At 41.3% G+C, this 18,889-nt stretch overlaps 1 protein-coding gene across 1 annotated transcript in view; it reads left to right on the top strand.

Annotated features, from left to right (window-relative positions):
• Nucleotides 1–16,723, top strand: part of LOC128700419 (arylsulfatase B) — a gene marked incomplete at its 3' end in the record, with an annotated part of 128,297 nt that extends 111,574 nt beyond the window's left edge. Inside the window, 2 exon segments of the mRNA XM_070079909.1 lie at nucleotides 9,621–9,757; nucleotides 16,550–16,723. Coding sequence (XP_069936010.1) covers nucleotides 9,621–9,757; nucleotides 16,550–16,723 — 311 coding nt within the window.
• Nucleotides 16,724–18,889: the final 2,166 nt, after the last annotated feature.

Here is an 18,889-nt window from a genome sequence, read left to right as displayed (position 1 = left end):
TTAGTGAACTTCAGGAGGATTTAGACAAACTCTATTCTTGGTCAGAAAACTGGCAGATGCAGTTCAATGTAGATAAATGCAAGGTTCTGAAGCTCGGGAGTGTCCATATCCCTAGCACTTATAAGTTAAATAATGTAGAACTTAGCCATACAGATTGCGAAAATTACTTCGGGGTTATAGTGAGCAGCGACCTTAAACCAAGACAGCAATGCCTGGATATAAATGGTATAAAATACCGACACAATGGAAATATAAACATAAATGCAGTATAATGTGATCCTTTATTGACAACGTTTCACCCACACAGTGGGCTTTTTCAAGTCACACACGGATCTACCTGGGGTTGGAAGGTACGAGAGTATTTATAGTCATGTTCAGAATGTTGAGGTCAGGTGGAGAATGCTGCATCTGATGATCTATCGGGTGGGGTTATAGAGTCTTGGGTAGCTAGGCAGGGGTATTGGACAAGTTGTGAGTAGACCTTCTGCAGTGTTCTATGTTCTTATGTGGGATAGCGATGAAGAAGTTTCTTGGCGAGTGGTTCAGCTATGTTATAGAAGCCATTGTTCTGGTTGAAATTGTTGGTTATAGAGATAAGCGATGATTCCAGGATTCTTCTGTATTGAGTGTTGTCTTCTGTGGCTATAAGTCTAGAGTTTCTGTAGTTAATTAAATGGTTGTGTGAATTGCGATGTTGTACACAGGCATTCCTTGTATCGTCAGTCCTGCTTGCATATTGGTGTTCTGAAATACGTGTTTGGAGGTATCTTGATGTTTCGCCCACATATAATTTGTTGCAGTCATTACAAGGGATTATGTATACCCCTGCAGAGGATGGAGGCTTGTCCTGTCTACTACTGGTGATGTCCTTGATGGTCGTGGTTGTGGAGGTAGATACTTGGAATGATGTTTTGGCAAAGATGTTGGAAACATGTTTGGCAATGGAGTTGGTGGGAAGGACTATGTATCTGTTCTCGGCAGTGTCTTCTCTGGGTGTGTTGAAGATGTTTAATGCCCGCCGTCTGCAGTCTCTGATGAAGTGACGAGGATAGTGGAGTTTAGAAAATACTTGTTCAATTATAGTGCATTCTTCCTCAAGGAACTCGTTGCTGCAGATTCTGAGTGCACGCAGGAAGAAGCCTATAATTACACCACGTTTGGTTTTGGTGTCGTGGTGAGAGTAGAAGTGGAGAAGATCGTTTTGGTTGGTGGGTTTTCGATAGACTTTAAAACGAAGTTCGTGGTCAGCTTTGCAGAGCAGAACATCAAGGAAAGGAAGAGTGTTGTCGATTTCTTCTTCAAGTGTGAACTGGATTGAAGGCTCGACCTGGTTGAGCTTGTCTTGGAGAGCTTGAACGTTGAAGCGTTTAGGAGTTATGAGGAGAATGTCGTCAACATAACGGAGCCAGGTGACAGACGAAGGAATGATGGTGGAGAAACGTTCGGCTTCTAGATGTTCCATGTATAGGTTCGCCAGGACTGCACTGAGTGGCGAACCCATGGGTAGTCCAAAAGTCTGCTGAAAGAGGTGATTTTCGAAAGAGAAACACGTAAAGCCAACACATAGTTCAACAAGGTCGATGAAATCGCTGGCTGAATGGGAATTTATTCTTGACAGTGTTGACTTAAGCATGGACCACTGCGTTTGTGTTGTTGTATTATACTCTGACCTCTGTGGTCTGTCTTGCAAGGACTTAAATAGAACTGGTCTGTGCTCGACAATATTCAAGTTAAAACACTAATATTAATTTTTAAATGGGTGGACCAGTTAGCTAGCAGAAGGTCTCGTTTAGATGAACAAAACCTCCAGTGGTGGTTTATCATATGACTAAACCCAACGTCAGAAAACATTTGTCCTGTTTCCAGACAAATTTTACCAAATCTGGCCTTGGGTTGCCCTTGTCAAGATTCATCATTCCTCCAGATGATGGAAATTAAAGGTTTATGAGGAATTTAATCTCTTCTGTTGATCCATTGTCATCTTAATTACTAAGTTGAGAGCTTGAATGATATATACTGAAGAACTAAACAGAATCTTAGTTTCGCTGTGATTAAAGTGATTTTTATATTATGTGGGCTTAACTTCCACCAAAACAAAACGTCTCTCAGGTGTAATATATATCAAAGAAAAAAATGTTTGTTTTCTTACTAAATAACATAATTCATTACTTGTAATGAGACTATAACAAATGTATCTACAAAATGTATTTAGTCTCACCTCATTATGCAGCAATGTTCTGCCTTGATTATTTCCTCGCAGGTCACTTTATTATCCCAGTTCTTATGTTAGTAATATATGGTTAAAGAAGGTTACTCTTTGCAAAGGTAGAGTAATTGGTAAATGTTAGTTGACTCTCCATCATTGTAACTGTGAGCGTCTCATTGTAACTGTGAGCGTTTCATTGTAACTGTGAGCGTTTCATTGTAACTGTGAGCGTCTCATTGTAACTGTGAGCGTCTCATTGTAACTGTGAGCGTCTCATTGTAACTGTGAGCGTCTCATTGTAACTGTGAGCGTCTCATTGTAACTGTGAGCGTCTCATTGTAACTGTGAGCGTCTCATTGTAACTGTGAGCGTCTCATTGTAACTGTAAGCGTCTCATTGTAACTGTGAGCGTCTCATTGTAACTGTGAGCGTCTCATTGTAACTGTGAGCGTTTCATTGTAACTGTGAGCGTCTCATTGTAACTGTGAGCGTCTCATTGTAACTGTGAGCGTTTCATTGTAACTGTGAGCGTCTCATTGTAACTGTGAGCGTCTCATTGTAACTGTGAGCGTCTCATTGTAACTGTGAGCGTCTCATTGTAACTGTGAGCGTCTCATTGTAACTGTGAGCGTCTCATTGTAACTGTGAGCGTCTAAGTGGTCAGTCGTCACGTGAGGTCACAGACCCTGAGCTGCTTTGGGGATTAGCGTGGACGGTTACAAAGCATGGCTTGCTTCTGCAGTGTTTTAAAAATTGAGGTTGGAGAGTTGAAGGAAGAGGTCTTGCTTCTCCAGGAGGAGATTAGGAGGCTGAAGGTCCACCTCAGTGGGTCTGGGAGAGAGTGTGAGGTGGCTGGAGTTGTGGGGAATGAGGCTTCAAGTGAGGTGCAGTCTGTCTCTCGCTGTGAGGAGGCTGTAGTTGGGGAGGTAGCAACGACTACCAGCAGTGAGGTGCAGTCTAGCACCTGCTACAAGTGGCGAGTGGTTCACAGTAATGGAAGGCGCATCAGAGTAAGGAAAGTTAAGAGTGAAGATCTGAAGGTAGGAAATCGCTTCTCTGTTCTTCAGGATGAATGTACTTCAGTGGCCAGTGAAGGTAAGGGTACTACTGCCCCTGCTAATGGAGGTAAGCGCATTCTTGTGGTTGGTGACTCTCAGGTAAGATATATTGACCGTGCTTTTTGTAATAGGAATAAGAAGATGAGAGATAGAGTGTGCTTCCCTGGAGCTGGTGTTGGGGACATTGTCTACAGGCTGGATAATATCATGTCAGGTAATGGGAACAAGCCCATTATCTGTCTCAGTGCTGGTGGAAATGATATTGGGAAGGGTAGGAGAGAAGAGCTGCTAGATAAGTACAGGTCAGCTATAGATTTCATTAAGTCTAAGGGAGGGATCCCAATCATATGTAGCATCTTGCCTAGAAGGGGAGTAGGAAATGTATGGTTGTCTAGGGCAATTGGTGTAAATTGCTGGCTAGACAGATACTGCAAGGAACTTGCAATCCCATTCATTGACAACTGGAACAACTTTTATGGCAAACATGATATGTATGCAAGGGATGGGGTACATCTCTCTGGGGCTGGGGTGGTAGCACTTGCAGATTCGATTGAGAAGGCCATTGGTGAAATGCCTATGATTTTAAACTGATGGAAGATAGAGGTATGGGTGTGTGTGGGAAACAAGCAGGTTGCAACACTTGGGTTGGAAACAGTAAATGTATAAAAGGCATTCAGCATGAAGTTATAAATAAAGACAATAGATCAGGTCAGCAAACAAAGGGGGACAGCAGAGGGCAGCAAGGGACTAGCTCCCTTAAGGTTTACTATACTAATAGCAGGAATGTAAGAAATAAGATAGATGAGCTAAGATTAATTGCAAGTGCAGGAAACATAGATATTATTGCTATAACAGAGACCTGGCTCAATCTGAAAGATAGAGAGATGCCCTCTGAATGTCACATACAAGGCTATAAATTATTCCACACTGACAGGGTCAACAGGAAAGGTGGTGGAGTAGCGATGTATGTCAGAGACAATTTAAATTGTTGTGTTAGACAAGATATTAAATTAGAAGCGTCAGCCACTGAATCTGTTTGGTTACAGCTTCTCGAGGGCCGAGAAAAACTAATTTTGGGTGTGATTTACAGGGCCCCAAATCTTGATAGGGAGTGCAGTAAACTTCTATGGGACGAAATTCGTAAGGCATCTACATACGAAAATGTTGTGCTAATGGGAGATTTCAACTATAGACAGATTGACTGGAGCAATTTGACAGGAAATTTAGAGTCAGGTGACTTTCTTGATACGATCCAGGATTGTTTTTTAAAACAGTTTGTGACAGAGCCAACTAGGGGAAATAACCTCCTTGACTTGGTTCTTGCCAGTAGGGAAACACTAATTAATAATCTTGAGGTTAATGATGAGCTTGGGGAAAGTGATCACAAATCACTCAGTTTTAATATATCATGGAATTCCCCTAATAATGGCAATCAAGTCTCTGTCCCTGACTTTCGCTTGGCTGATTTCATAGGACTGAAAAATTACTTAGGTGGGCTGAACTGGAATGACCTGACTAAGGGTCAGGTAGGTGGTGATGGTTGCCGATATGATGCTTTCCAGGGCATAGTTCTAGCTGCTCAGTCAAATTATGTTCCAAATAGGGAAATCAGATCAAACAAAAATGATCCTAAATGGATGAACAATAGATTAAAATATCTGATTGGTCAAAAGAGAGGCATATATAGGCAAATCAAAAGTGGAGGGGGCAATTGAGAAATCGATATATTCAGTTAAAGAGAGAAATAAAAAAGGGAATTAGAAAAGCAAAAAGAGATTATGAGGTTAAAGTTGCAAGAGAATCGAAGACTAACCCAAAAGGATTCTTTCAGGTATACAGAAGTAAGATCAGGGACAAGATAGGCCCACTCAAAAGTTCCTCGGGTCAGCTCACTGACAGTGATAAGGAAATGTGTAGAATTTTTAACACATACTTCCTCTCAGTTTTTACACAGGAGGATACCAGCGATATTCCAGTAATGATAAATTATGTAGAACAGGACGATAATAAACTGTGCACTATTAGGGTCACAAGTGACATGGTCCTTAGGCAAATAGATAAATTAAAACCTAACAAATCCCCAGGCCCTGATGAACTGTATGCAAGGGTTCTAAAGGAATGTAAAGAGGAGCTTAGCACACCTTTGGCTAATCTTTTCAACATATCACTACAAACTGGCATGGTGCCAGATAAGTGGAAAATGGCAAATGTGATACCTATTTTCAAAACAGGTGACAGGTCCTTAGCTTCGAACTATAGACCAATAAGCCTAACTTCCATAGTGGGAAAATTTATGGAATCAATAATTGCCGAGGCAGTTCGTAGCCACCTTGAAAAGCATAAATTAATCAACGAATCTCAGCATGGTTTTACAAAGGGGCGTTCCTGCCTTACGAATTTATTAACTTTTTTCACTAAGGTATTTGAGGAGGTAGATCATGGTAATGAATATGATATTGTGTATATGGACTTCAGTAAGGCTTTTGACAGGGTCCCACATCAGAGACTATTGAGGAAAATTAAAGCACATGGAATAGGAGGAGAAATTTTTTCCTGGATAGAGGCATGGTTGACAAATAGGCAGCAGAGAGTTTGCATAAATGGGGAGAAATCAGAGTGGGGAAGTGTCACGAGCGGTGTTCCACAGGGCTCAGTGTTGGGCCCCCTGCTGTTCACAATCTACATAAACGACATAGATGAGGGCATAAAGAGCGACATCGGCAAGTTTGCCGATGACACCAAAATAGGCCGTCGAATTCATTCTGACGAGGACATTCGAGCACTCCAGGAAGATTTAAATAGACTGATGCAGTGGTCGGAGAAGTGGCAGATGCAGTTTAATATAGACAAATGCAAGGTTCTAAATGTTGGACAGGACAATTACCATGCCACATATAAACTAAATAATGTAGATCTTAATATTACGGATTGCGAAAAAGATTTAGGAGTTCTGGTTAGCAGTAATCTGAAACCAAGACAACAGTGCATAAGTGTTCGCAATAAAGCTAATAGAATCCTTGGCTTCATATCAAGAAGCATAAATAATAGGAGTCCTCAGGTTGTTCTTCAACTCTATACATCCTTGGTTAGGCCTCATTTAGATTATGCTGCACAGTTTTGGTCACCGTATTACAGAATGGATATAAATTCTCTGGAAAATGTACAAAGGAGGATGACAAAGTTGATCCCATGTATCAGAAACCTTCCCTATGAGGATAGACTAAGGGCCCTGAAACTGCACTCTCTAGAAAGACGTAGAATTAGGGATGATATGATTGAGGTGTATAAATGGAAGACAGGAATAAATAAAGGGGATGTAAATAGTGTGCTGAAAATATCTAGCCTAGACAGGACTCGCAGCAATGGTTTTAAGTTGGAAAAATTCAGATTCAGGAAGGATATAGGAAAGTACTGGTTTGGTAATAGAGTTGTGGATGAGTGGAACAAACTCCCAAGTACCGTTATAGAGGCCAGAACGTTGTGTAGCTTTAAAAAAAGGTTGGATAAATACATGAGTAGATGTGGGTGGGTGTGAGTTAGACCTGATAGCTTGTGCTACCAGGTCGGTTGCCGTGTTCCTCCCTTAAGTCAATGTGACCTGACCTGACTAGGTTGGGTGCATTGGCTTAAGCCGGTAGGAGACTTGGACCTGCCTCGCATGGGCCAGTAGGCCTTCTGCAGTGTTCCTTCGTTCTTATGTTCTTATGTTCATTGTAACTGTGAGCGTCTCATTGTAACTGTGAGCGTCTCATTGTAACTGTGAGCGTCTCATTGTAACTGTGAGCGTCTCATTGTAACTGCTAGAGAAGTGAGTCCTCAGATACATCATGAGTCTCAGTATACAGTTAATTAGCATAATGTTCATGTGTTTACTTATTATCTCTTTCTTTAAGGTAACTAAAACAAGTAATAATCAGTTTACCTGCAATAAAAATTAATAAGCAGTTTGAGTTTAAAAGGGAAATAAGTAAAGGTTTAAGAGTAACATGTTCAAGGAATATTTGCATGATGTCATTGTCAGTACATGTAACTGTACACTTAATAATGCTATATAAATGAACTGTTACATATTAAATATATACTTATTTTTTCTCATATGAAATAAAATTTAATAATTTCTATTAATCTTTAATTAAATAACAAAAATATAAAAGTTTTTCATAAATTTGTTATCATAGGTTTTCTTCACATTCTGTGATTTTTTTTTTAATTTACTCAAAGAAACCCATAAATTATAATGTACTGATTTGCAGTAGTACAGTTTTTTATATACATTTTTGGATCACTATGTAAAATCGTCTTATTTTGCCACATAATAATTTTCATAATATTATCAAATTCGCTGCATAACATCAGAAAAAAATATTAAAGACTATTTGTTGTAGAAAAACTTATTGGGAATATCTGAGTCAAATTTATGAGTCAAGAAACAGGATTTAAGTCAGTGATAGAGTTCAATACATCGACTCAGCTGACTCCTGTAACAACCACTTCTTCTTGTTATGCCTCAAAACACTTTTGTACTTATTTTCCACAAAATTATAAAACTATTTGTAACTTTCCTGTCTGAATTTGAACTGATAAAAATACTAGAGAACTGAACCTAGAATTGTTTGAATATTTATTGTTTAAAAATCGACAACAGTTAAATACAAGAAAGTATTTTTAATAGTTCGTTCTGCACAGTTGCCATCTATAACTTTTAGGCTCAAATTATCTTGAAATTCAGTTAATACATAACTTTTTTCTTTTTGTTTTTAAGTCACCAACGTTTGTGTTTGTATTATTTGCTGAAATGCCAGTTATTTTATCAGTGGTATCTTGATTTTAGCAGCTTCTAAAATGTTAATAACACGATCTGAAGCTTCTCCAGAGAGGCTTCAAAATTCTAAGATTTCTGCATCAATGGCTATACAACTTTTTTTCTTTCTTTCTTTTTGGTCTTACACTATTTAATTTTTCATACGGGGATATTACATTAACAACTTAGCTTGGCACGTTGTGTACAAGTGAACTTTTTGCTAATTAAATTCTTTAAAACAGATTCTGTACAATTTGTGAAAATTTGTGTGGACTGCCTCCAAGTGAGTCGCCTACCCTAGCAAACTCTGTTGACACCGAGATCTGAGGTCGGTACCTCAGCTTCACAAGTGGCTTATAGGACAGATTTTCACAAATGATTGTTGTTACAAGAGCATATATCCTGATCTTCACTTCTCTAAGCTTAGCCTTAGCCCCTTTGGACTTCCCCTCAGAAACCATGTGCAACCGGGAGCCTTAATTCCTGCAATATTCAATCGTAATTAGTGTCCTGCCTGCACCTCAGAAATTCCTATATCCAAGAGGGTATGTATCCCCTAGTATAACTATGCAGACTCAGATACTAGCTTCCAGACTGCTCTGAGACACTGGTACTTACTGGGCATGCACCGCCTGTTGCAACCGGGCCCACAGTAAACTCACTCACAATCTCCCAAGACACTGGCCAGAAATCTACGAGATAAAGGTGGAGGTCTTGTCTTACTGTATGGGCCTGACGGAGGAGGTCATCTACGGTACATCAAGGTGCCTCTACCAGATATCCCCAGGTCTCAGATGTGAAGACACGTGGGGGGGCGCCGTCTGCTGATCACAGCACGTGTTGTCCAGGTGTTGTCTGTCTTAAGCAAGACGCTATTCTGTCTTTGTGACCCGCGCCTCGTCATTCAAGCTAGGGCTGCCAGTTCTCCCTAGCTAACTTATCCTAGTGTTTGCCTACATTATCGGCCTATTACTACCTATGTTAAGGTCTTAGGTCTACATTATTATTATCTACAGTTGCCTTAGTAACCTAATATTAATATACTAACAGTAAAACTACCTACTCCTTCCCTGAAGAATAAATCTATAAATTAAATACATGCCTACCAAGAATCCATCGCCGACCAGAGAGAATGCTTTCATGTTTGGGTGGGGTATAAGGGCCATCCAGCTCAGCCGTCCCGTACGGCCATGCTGGATCTGTCTTGTGGAACTTTAGGAACCAAATAAATTTCCACACAATTCATAGACAGGAAATTATGAATATGTTTAACAGTAGATAAGCAAACATAGCCTCTTGTACAGCTAGGTCTCTTTTTAAATTATGTTAATTTACATAGACTCGTTGCAGACACAACACTCACCTGTTGTTGTTTTTTCTGTGTTGATATGGTCAACTATGATCAGTAAGGCACATGCGCAACACTAGGAATCTTGCAGTGTTGCACAATAAACAAGATATACCTGAGTCAGTGTGTGCGTCACCTAAGTGTTGTACAAGTAGAAGACTAGATGTACAAGTAACGGTGTGCTTAACACATAATGTGTTGCTTCAGAATGGTGGACCGACAGCGAGTTCAGGCAACAACTGGCCTCTGAGGGGTAACAAGAGCTCGTTGTTTGAGGGAGGAACCAGAGGCATTGCCTTCGTTCATTCTCCACTACTTCCCAACCCTGGCACAGTCTCTCACCAGTTAGTATTATTAACAATTAACTGTATAAATCACATATCATCATAAATTGCTGTTTCTGCCTTTCAGTGTTGCTACCAGCTGTAGTTTAAATGAAATGTAATAACCACTTTTTCTTCTATTATTCATTAGAAATAAAATATATCAATATTTTGCTTATATTATGATGTAAATATTTTGAGATATTTGACACTCTTCATTGCAAACAACTTTTTTTTATATATTTTATTTAAAAACAGTACAGCAGTATATAATACCGGAATATAAATAGACATAAAAAGATAACAAAATAAACTTCTCAGAACCAGTGGCTCTATAACCTCTCTGAAAAAATGTCAATACATAAAGCAAAAGCTTACAACAGAACGTCTCAAAACAACTACCAGTAACAGAGTATTAACCTATCATATATAACTTTAAAACAACGTTAACATACCCAAATTAGGAATTAACTAGAGCCTAACACTTAACAAAGGCTCAAAACGATATTTAAAGGGTGACACAAAAGAAAAAACTGATTTCACACTCACACAAAAAAGGAAGACCCATGCATATGCATATATGTACACAAACAAAACAGTATATAAAAATATTTTAATCTACAAAAAATCTAACGCATATCATGACCCCATAACCGATAATAAACATAACCAATTACATATACCATTAAAAAATATGACTCAAGAATCGGGTCATTACAAGACAGGAACACCTCCAAATACATGACAAAACCTTCGGGGTTGCACTTTCATTCATTACACAAAAGTAACAATAAGTATCAAGGAGCTCTCAAAGCTCCACAACCACACATCCATGACAACCAGGAAACACAATCCATACCAACATTCACCACACTCTCATCCCCCCCCCCAGGAGACGAGCCTGCTATTGCCCACTGACTTACACTCAACCAATTTAAAACCCATAAATATAAAGACCCTTACACTTCGTACATTCATATTCATTCACAAATTCACGATTTCTAACGTTAACCTCCTATATCCTTCCGAAAATACCTGATCCCATCTCTTCCCGTACAACTCCCGGTTACGACACATCGTACGATAAAAAGTTATCGCAAGAACTCGCCTTCGCACCTCACTAACCCCTTTCCCCCTCATCACCCACGATGTAGATATAATCCACCATGATGTAATCTAAAGCTCTTGTGACTTCCTCTTCTAAACCACCTATGTCAAGACTTAAAGCACGCAAAACCGCCACCCCCTTCCCTCCCACCCTCAGTACCAACCTACCTAACCAACCCCTGACGCCTTCTAACCCTTCACAAAAATAAACTACATGGAACGCCGTGTTGTCCCCTCCACAAAAACCACACCCCCTCCCTCTACTACTCTCCTGGTTCTTAGTATGGCCCCTGACGGCAAGATACCATGCATAAAACGAAACAACGTCATGCACCCTAGGCAATAATTTCAGCTTGCTAAATCTATACCAAACGTTTCTCCACGAGTACATGGGGAACAAACCCTCAACAAGGGCAACACACTTACCCACCAGTAACCTACACAAAACCCATATTCGAATGTTTCTCCGTTCCCTAATCAACAACAAGGCCCGTAGAACAATTTCACATTCCCTCAATTCAACGCCTCCATACCACTTCTTCAACCTCATATATACCTGTTCTATATTTCCCGCCATCACGCCCACACACAATACCTCCCATTTAAGAAACACACATTTAGCCCTCCGTCTTAGATCCATCAATCCCAACCCACCCTGACACACCAGTAACATAACAACCTCTCTTCTTAACCAATCACAACTTGATCCCCACAAAAATTTAAACACTTTTCTCAAAACCCCCGCAATCGCCGTCCCTGTAATCGGGAATACAGCCGCAACATGCCAAACCTTACTATACAATAAAACATTTACGACAATCACACGTTGGGCCAGAGTGAGATATTGGGGCCTCAAAACACCCAGATGTCCCACGATCCTTTCTAACAACCTATCCGAGTTTTCCTCACGTGCCACATCCATGTCATCCTTGTATATAATACCACAAAACTTTAGCGACACCTCACACTATTTAACAACATTACAACTCACCTTACCCCCCCTTTCCAAGTTCCCAACCCCATGATCACTGACTTCTCACTGTTTACCTTCATACCCGTGGCACGTTCAAACACTCGCACAACATCGTTCAATACTTTCATAGACATCCTTTCATGGACCAGAACAGTGGTATCATCATTACATAACCTATTAATCCCGGCCAAAGTGTCTCTCCTTCAACCCCACCCGCACCCGGGGTACTGATAGTACGTTCAACCATTCTATAAAAGGGGTCCTGAAAACACGCAAATAAGATCTGTGACATGGGACACCCCTGCCTGAGACCTCTACTCATTGCAAATTCCCTCCCCATACACCCATTTATTTGTACCCTCATTTTTGCTCCCCTATACAGCATATTTACCCAATCAACTATTTCTTCCCCATAACCTTGTCTCCTAAGTATAACCTGCAGTGCATGCCTTTCCACTCTATCATAGGCTGCCTGCCAGTCCAAAGCCAGTAAAGCCACCCCCTCCCCCCCTCCTTTTGACTCCACAAAACCTCTCAGAATCCTGTGTCCTTCAATCATAGACTTTCCTGGCAGCCCAAACTGTGATTTCGAAACGACCCTCCCCACTACATATTTAACCCTATTACCTAAAATTTTTGCAAAAACCTTATAGCCTGCACATAGCAACGATATTACACGATACTCCCGAAGGGTGGGCTGCCCCTTACCTTTCGGGACCAGCACCACAACTGCTGTAGTCTGCTTATCTCCCAACTTACCCTTCTCCTTCATACAATTAAATTACCTAACCATGAAATTTCCTATCAACGCCCAATGCTGTAAATAAAATTCCACCGGTAGACCACCAATACCCGGGGCTTTTACCTTCCTCATGCCCTGTAAAGCAATCTCTATTTCCTCTGCAGTAGTAACCCCACCCAAAGCCGTCCTATCACTATTACCTAAATTGCACGTTGCATATGTACACACCCTGTCTAACTCCACATCATCCACACCCCCACTTGTCCAGTACTTTTCATACCACATATCTGCATATGCACTCATACCCTCCGTATTTCTTATCTCCTGCCCTGCTCTATAGATCCCCATCATCTCATTTACCTCTAATCTCGGGATAGCCGTCAGCGCCCACCTTTACTTTTGATGTCGCAACACACACGCAGATGGCTTGTCCCCCCACAAAATTTCTTCTAACCCTGCTTGCACCCTTACTGCTTGAAACCGATCATTTTGCAACATTTGCAATCTCTCTTTTATGTCAACTATTTCGTCCATGGGAAGAAAACCACCAACCATCCCCTGCCCATAACAACCTCTTAATCGATCCTCTAAATAATTTGCAAGCCCATATTTTAAATTGTTTATACGTTTACCCTCCCTCACATAATACTTTCTTATTCTTTCTTTAGCCACATAATCCCACCATGTTACAATGTCATCCACGTCCGGAGCTTCCTTGTAAAGCTCTTTCCATAGAATAGAAAAACCCTCCAAACCTTCTTCATCACTCAACACACTAATGTCCAGTTTCCAATAATTTTCCAATAATGTTCAATTTCCACCAGCTCCTCCCACCCCACTTCCACCACTACAGCCCTATGATCTGACATGGCCACCTCAACGGAATTAAAAGATTTCACAACAATCCCTTGAGAAAGATACACTACCTAACCTCGCTGCATAGCCCTCCTAACAAAGATATGCTCTGTTTCCCACCCCCCAAACGCATCACGTAACCTAACGTCCCTCATCAAATCCCTGAGAGTTACAGACATATGTCCTGCCCCTTTTGGTTCTACGTCAGCCGCCCTAATAACGCAGTTCCAGTCACCCCCACTATTGCTTCTTCTAGAAGTGCACGCAAGAAATAGACAAGATCCTGGCACACAAAATCCTTCCTTACCTGCATGCTATTCTCCGCAGGCACATACACACTCACAAAAGATACACGCTTACCCATCCACGACCCATCCACATGCAACACCCTCCCCCCTCCCCCCTCACTTCTCTGCAAAATAAACGGGCTCGTCTCCTTTATTAAAATACCTACACCACCTTTTAAACGGGTAGTTGGCAGGGTCATTACTTGATAACCTGCTACCTCTAACACCTTACCCTCCTTGAAATTATAGAGGAACACAACATCCACTCTATATTTATTAAGAAACATACTCAACCATTCTCTCTTTTTTCTGCTCCATAAGCCATTAACATTGGCAGTCATACACCGAAGGCCTTTTAAATTTTCCACCCCTGCCTCTTCTCTTCACTCTTTTCATCACTAGAATTAGTATTTCTGTATGTTATCTTCACAATACCTTCTTTCCCCACTCCCTTCTTCCAATGTCTCCTATCATGACCTCCCCCATCGCCCCCTCTTCCCTCTCCTACCATCCCAGTCTGCTTCCAAGGCCTCTGCGCTGGCGTCAGGACATCATCCGAGTCTGACGTAGCTGCCCGTTTCCTTGTTACAATTATGTCCCCCATAACTTAGTCTGGGGAAGCCTCACAGTGAACCTCAACATCCACCTTACAATGATTTATTAATTCCACTGACTTCTCAGTCACATCATCAATCCTCAAATTCTCATATCGTTGACAAGCTGGAAGCGATAACTCTCCAGCTACTTCATGCTCAGATGTAACGTCCTCCTCAGGCGGTGACAAGGTCTTCAAAACTTCCTCCAATTCTTCCTCTATTTCCAACACATCCTCCCGTGATACCATCCCTGCAGAAGTCACTGAAGTAGATTCTGGGGCAGGGAACTGAGGTGGGGACTCACCCTCAGTCCTAAAAGCTTGCTCCACCATCTCACTCCACAAACGACCATGCCCTCCCTCAGGTGATTGATCGTCACCTGCCACCCCTAAGACAGGGACTGCGTCTTCTACCACAGGTTCAGGCACGCGTCTTTTCTTCTCACATGCTGCGGCTATGTGGTCATACTCACCACATAGGCGACACGTACGCCTTTGTCCAGGATAAAAACCATGACCTGTGTCTTGAATTCCTGAAGATAAACGTAAGATGGTATGGGATGTCTCAATGTCATTTTAAGATTAAAAGTACCTTCTGGCAAACCTGCATAGGTGCCTGCTACCCACATACCATGCTGGGCAAAATGAACTGTCCCATATGTCTCGAAGACTTTTCTGATATCAGCTTCATCCACCTCAAAGGGAGCGTTACATAACTTAATCCAGGTATAATGCCTGGAAACATCCCTCATTCTCACACGTACAGCAGGTGTAACATCAAGACTCATGTCCTGGAAACGATTAACCAACGATTCATAAACCGTTGCAGTGAGCAGTTTCACGAAGATTCTATGCACTCCATTTAAAGCCACTCCATATAATTCTCCATCTTGAATTCCATATGTCTCTCTGAAGATCTTAGGTAAGAGAACCTGCGCTGAACTAGGGGAAATCGTCCCCCAGAGAAGCTCAATACCAACAGTATTAATCCGGCGTCTATGACAAACTGCCATGTTGACAGCAGTAATTTTCCTGAGGTGTCAACAGAGGCGCAAACACCACCTCCTCACACCACCACTGACAGACAACTGAGGAGCGTCTGCGCAGTAGATCCTCTCGGCCCGAGAGCGAAGAGGACAATGTTGCAAACAACTACCCATTTTTTATATACAAACCAATTTTACTGTCTCAGAACTGTTTTCCTGCCTCAGCTTATTTCAAAGGCCCAGTGTTATTTATGGTTGTACTCCCACAATGCAACCAACAACAGTCAACTAAAACCCAGGTGCTGACTTACTGACAAGTGAACACAAGGGCAGCTAGTGAAGGGAAACATCCAAAACTTTTCCACCTATGACAAGGATCGAACCACGGACATTGAGGGTGTGAGCCGAGTGCTGTACCAACCAAGCCACGGGACACCTGTAATGTAATAACAATTGACCTTCAAAGGTCAATTATAATCTACATATACTGCTCATTTTATACACTAATCGATTTATTAATGATTGTTTGTAAGTTAGAAAGGAAATAATAATTCTAATAAAATGGATATTTATTAATAATAATAATCCCTAAAACAGTCATTATTTTGCAGTCTTATTATTATTAAGAGTTCTATTAGGGGGGAAAGATAAACTCGTAGTGGTCATACTGTGCCCGGGGAAAGGGAGACAATTAGGTTTGATCTAAGTATGGTAAAGAAGTCCTTGGATCATGAGGTCATCTCCAGCATCTTTGCCGCGTTAAGATAATCCTCAAATGATCATCTTTTGTGATAATTCTATTTACTCTGAGTTACCATTGGAAATCAATGCCATTCTGTTTATACAGTTACGATAATACTGAATTCTTCTTGCTAATTTCTTCTGTATCCGCTGAGGCTGAACATCACATCCCAACTGTCTCATCAAGCTTAAAACAATTTTTTATTTATATTTATTATCTTTACTGAAGAACCAGTAACTTTGCAATTTAAGAACCAGTTTTGTTCATTATTATATTGATACCATTAAGAATTTTGTTTTGAGGTTCCAATTTCAACTACGTTAATCAGTTTTCTCTCTGTTTATGTAAGGCCTAAATTAATAATTGAATGGATAAAGACATAAAAAGAAAAATATGTATTTTCCTATCAAAAGTTCCAATGGAGAAAATAAATATACCTTGAAAACGACATATTAGTTTTGAAGATATCTGGAGATAACTTAATAATGTACATTCTCAAGATATTTACACTCAGGAAGTGTTTTAGATTGATCCACGTGACGGACTGGTACCAGACCCTGGCGGGCCTAGCAGGGGCCGAGGCTCCTACGAACACGGACGGAGTGGACCAGTGGCCCACCATCACTGGGTCCGTCCCATCACCAAGGACCGACATGATCTACAACATCGATAATACAACCAAATTCTCCGCCGCGGTGAGGTGAGGACGTGTGTAGAAAACTTTAAGATGATCTTTATGGTCCAGTAATGTTTGACTTGAGTTATACACTGACCTCTCATGGTGTTATGCAGGCAACATTAATAATACCTCTCATGGTGCTACGCAGGCAACATTAATAATACCTCTCATGGTGCTATGCAGGCAACATTAATAATACCTCTCATGGTGCTATGCTGGCAACATTAATAATACCTCTCATGGTGCTATGCTGGCAACATTAATAATACCTCTCATGGTGCTATGCAGGCAACATTAATAATACCTCTCATGGTGCTATGCTGGCAACATTAATAATACCTCTCATGGTGCTATGCTGGCAACATTAATAATACCTCTCATGGTGCTATGCTGGCAACATTAATAATACCTCTCATGGCGCTATTCAGGCAACATTAATAATACCTCTCGTGGTGCTATGCAGGCAACATTAATAACACCACTCATGGTGCTATAGAGGCAACATTAATAATACCTCTCATGGTGCTATGCAGGCAACATTAATAATACCTCTCATGATGCTATGCAAGCAACGTTAATAATACCTAACATGGTGCTATGCAGACAAAGTTAATGATACCTATCATGGTGCTATGCAGGCAACGTTAATAATACCTCTCATGGTGTTATGCAGACAACATTAGTAATGCCTGTCATGGTGCTATGCAGGCAACATTAATAATACCTCTCATGGTGCTATGCAGGCAGTGTTAATAATACCTATCATGGTGCTATTCAGGAAACATTAATAATACCTATCATGGTGTTATACAGGCAACATTAATAAATACCTCTCATGGTGCTAGGCAGGCAATGTTAATACCTATCATGGTGCTATGCAGGCAACATTAATAATACCTCTCATGGTGCTATGCTTGCAACATTAATAATAACTCTCATGGTGTTATGCAGGCAGTGTGAATAATACCCATCATGGTGCTATGCAGGCAACATTAATAATAACTATCATGGTGTTATACAGGAAACATTAATAATACCTCTCATGGTGCTATGCAGGCAACATTAATAATACCTCTCATGGTGCTATGCAGGCAACATTAATAATACCTCCCATGGTGCTATGCAGGCAACATTAATAATACCTTATATGGTGCTATGCATGCAACATTAATAATATCTCTCATGGTGCTATGCTGGCAACATTAATAATACCTCTCATGGTGTTATACAGGCAACATTAATAATACCTCTCATGGTGCTATGCAGGCAACATTAATAATGCCTATCATGGTGCTATGCACGCAACATTAATAATACCTTTCAGTGTTTTATAGCTTGTTGGGCGATGTCTTGCAGAGCGGGTGATTAATAATAAGTCTTCGGAGGCTTCCTTACTTTATTTGCAAAGTCGTGGTGGGTACACAGGCTTGTGTGTTAGTGCCCATGGCCCTGAAGGGCCATGCCCGCGAGGGAGAGAGGAGTAGGACTTCTTTACTGAATCTAGGCCGCTGAAAGAGTGAGAGCGAGTGGGACCAGCGTCCTACTGACCTGGGCAGGCCTAGAGAGGGCAGCACCTGAGTTCTGCAAAATACGAACTAAGCTAGCAGACAGCATAGGCTGTCTGTGCAAACAGTACAGGCTGTCTACATTTGCTCAGCCACCTACCTCGCATTGTCCCGACGCGACAATACTGGTGGTAAAAAAAAAACTTGGTCTCTCTCTCGTAGGAACAGGGCACAGAACTCAAAATGAAAACATGTATATACATATGGACATGAAAAAAAAACTTCAAACAGGGAGGGAAGAAAAAACATGTGGGGTGTGCTAAACATCGTGTCATAGGCAGTGAGTGCCGATGGGCATCAATGCATGCCTTCCTGCATCTGGACAGATACTGCAACACAGGAGACATCGCTGTGGCTGAGCTGTGACGTAATGGGTATGATCTCCTCTGGAACGGTGAATCAGTCATCGTAAGAGTCACTGCAGGTTTCACTCAACCTGGGGCACAACATGCTGGTGCCCTCCAATGAGGCATCGTCAAAACTCAGCAACTGGGCAAGACTTCTGGCAAGCGACTCAGGAGGACACTTCTCGACTGCTACTGTCGCTGGGCTGTCACTGCCGGCGAGCGTGAAGTAAGTCGTGGAGCAAGGCATGGCAGAGACGACTGGGCAAAACATCTGG

This window comes from Cherax quadricarinatus, unplaced genomic scaffold (genome assembly GCF_038502225.1).
Source record: "Cherax quadricarinatus isolate ZL_2023a unplaced genomic scaffold, ASM3850222v1 Contig41, whole genome shotgun sequence".
NCBI classification, from domain to species: Eukaryota; Metazoa; Arthropoda; class Malacostraca; order Decapoda; family Parastacidae; genus Cherax; species Cherax quadricarinatus.
Note: the sequence above shows the minus strand (reverse complement) of the source record. Positions and strands in the feature narration are given on the sequence as shown.